The 1,433-nt window shown below is 57.4% G+C and overlaps 1 protein-coding gene across 1 annotated transcript in view; it reads right to left on the bottom strand.

Moving 5' to 3' along the window:
* The window catches only part of EMH_0067630 (uncharacterized protein), a gene marked incomplete at both ends in the record, with an annotated part of 5,289 nt that overhangs the window by 501 nt on the left and 3,355 nt on the right, over positions 1-1,433 (bottom strand). Inside the window, one exon of the mRNA XM_013498648.1 lies at positions 57-1,433. Within this exon, the coding sequence (XP_013354102.1) occupies positions 57-1,433 (1,377 nt within the window). The remainder of the gene's footprint in view (positions 1-56) is intronic.

Here is a 1,433-nt window from a genome sequence, read left to right as displayed (position 1 = left end):
CAGCAGCAACAGCAGCAGCAGCAGCAGCAGCAGGAATAGAAAAAACGGATGCTTACATGTTGTCTCTGTATATTATTTTGTTGAGTGTGTCTACTGCGTCTACTAGTTGCTGCTGCCGCTGCCGCCGCCGCCGCGGCCGCAGCAGCAGCAGCACTCTGCTGCTGCTGCTGCTGCAGCTGCTGCTGCTGCTGCTGCTGCTGCTGCTGCTGCTGCTGCTGTGTGTATATTAACCCTCTCTTTTTGTCTCTCCACTCTACTGCTCTTTCTCGCGCCACCCTAAAGCCAAATTTGCGTATAGGGAAGGTCTTCAGTATGCGGGGCCCCCCCTCTTCTATACATCTCTGCTGTCTCCCCCCTGCTGCTGCTGCTGCTGCTGCTGCTGCTGCTGCTGGCTGCTGCTGCTGCTGCTGCTGCTCTTCGTCTGCTGCTGCTGTCACCACCCAAGCCTTCATCGACTCAACCCAATACACCTGCGGCTCCACCGGCAGCTGTGCTACTCTCTCTAGGTAGTCTACTCTGCCGCTCGCGCTGCTGTATACGCTGCCTGCTGCTGCTGCTGCTGCTGCTGCTGCTGTTGCTGCTGCTGCTGCTGCTGACGATGAGAGCTGGGACGAAGAACCACCGTAAGACTTCACCAGAGATACACGACCCTCTGCTGTTGCTGCTGCTGCTGCAGCTGCTGCTGCTGCTGCTGCTGAGCCAACAGACTGAGCATCTGAACAACTGCTGCTGCTGCTGCTGCTGCTGCTAGCTGCATGCGGGTCTGTCGATGGCTGTGTGTCTGTTGTCGCCCCCCCCCCAGCAGCAGCAGCAGCAGCAGCAGCAGCAGCTGCTGCTGCTGCTGCTTCTCTTTCTTGTATTTGTCGCAGTTGTTCTAGGGCCTTCTCCAGCCTGGCGTTTGCAGCATCATAGTGAGCCTCTGCATGCGTCAGCTGCGGCTTTATAACAATCTGCTGCTGCTGCTGCTGCTGCTGCTGCTGCTGCAGACCACCAGCAGCAGCAGCAGCAGCAGCAGCAGCAGCAGCATGATCACTGTGCAAAACCATATCTCCATCAATTTGCATTTTCACAGCCTGCTGCTGCCCGTGCCCCTCCCCCTGCTGCTGCTGCTGTTGCTGCTGCTGCTGCTGCTGCTGCTGCAGTATCATAAGTTTAATTTTTTTTTGTTGCTGGAGTGTCTCCGCAGCTTTCTTTCTCGTCAGCAGCGCTAGCTGATGGGCCCGGCGGTATCCGTGTTTATTTACGGTAAAATAACGAATCACCCGGCGGCCCTCTTGGTGCCAAAAGGCCCTCCATATACGCCGCACACCATCGTAGTATACACCAGGTACCTTCAATACACTCTGCTGCTGCTCCTCCTGCTGCTGCTCCTCCTGCTCCTGCTGCTGCTGCTGCTTGGCCAGAGGTGGATCGGGCCTCCTGCTGCTGGGGGT

The sequence above is a fragment of the Eimeria mitis genome, genomic scaffold (assembly GCF_000499745.2).
Source record: "Eimeria mitis Houghton genomic scaffold, Emh_scaff3595, whole genome shotgun sequence".
NCBI classification, from domain to species: Eukaryota; Apicomplexa; class Conoidasida; order Eucoccidiorida; family Eimeriidae; genus Eimeria; species Eimeria mitis.
Note: the sequence above shows the minus strand (reverse complement) of the source record. Positions and strands in the feature narration are given on the sequence as shown.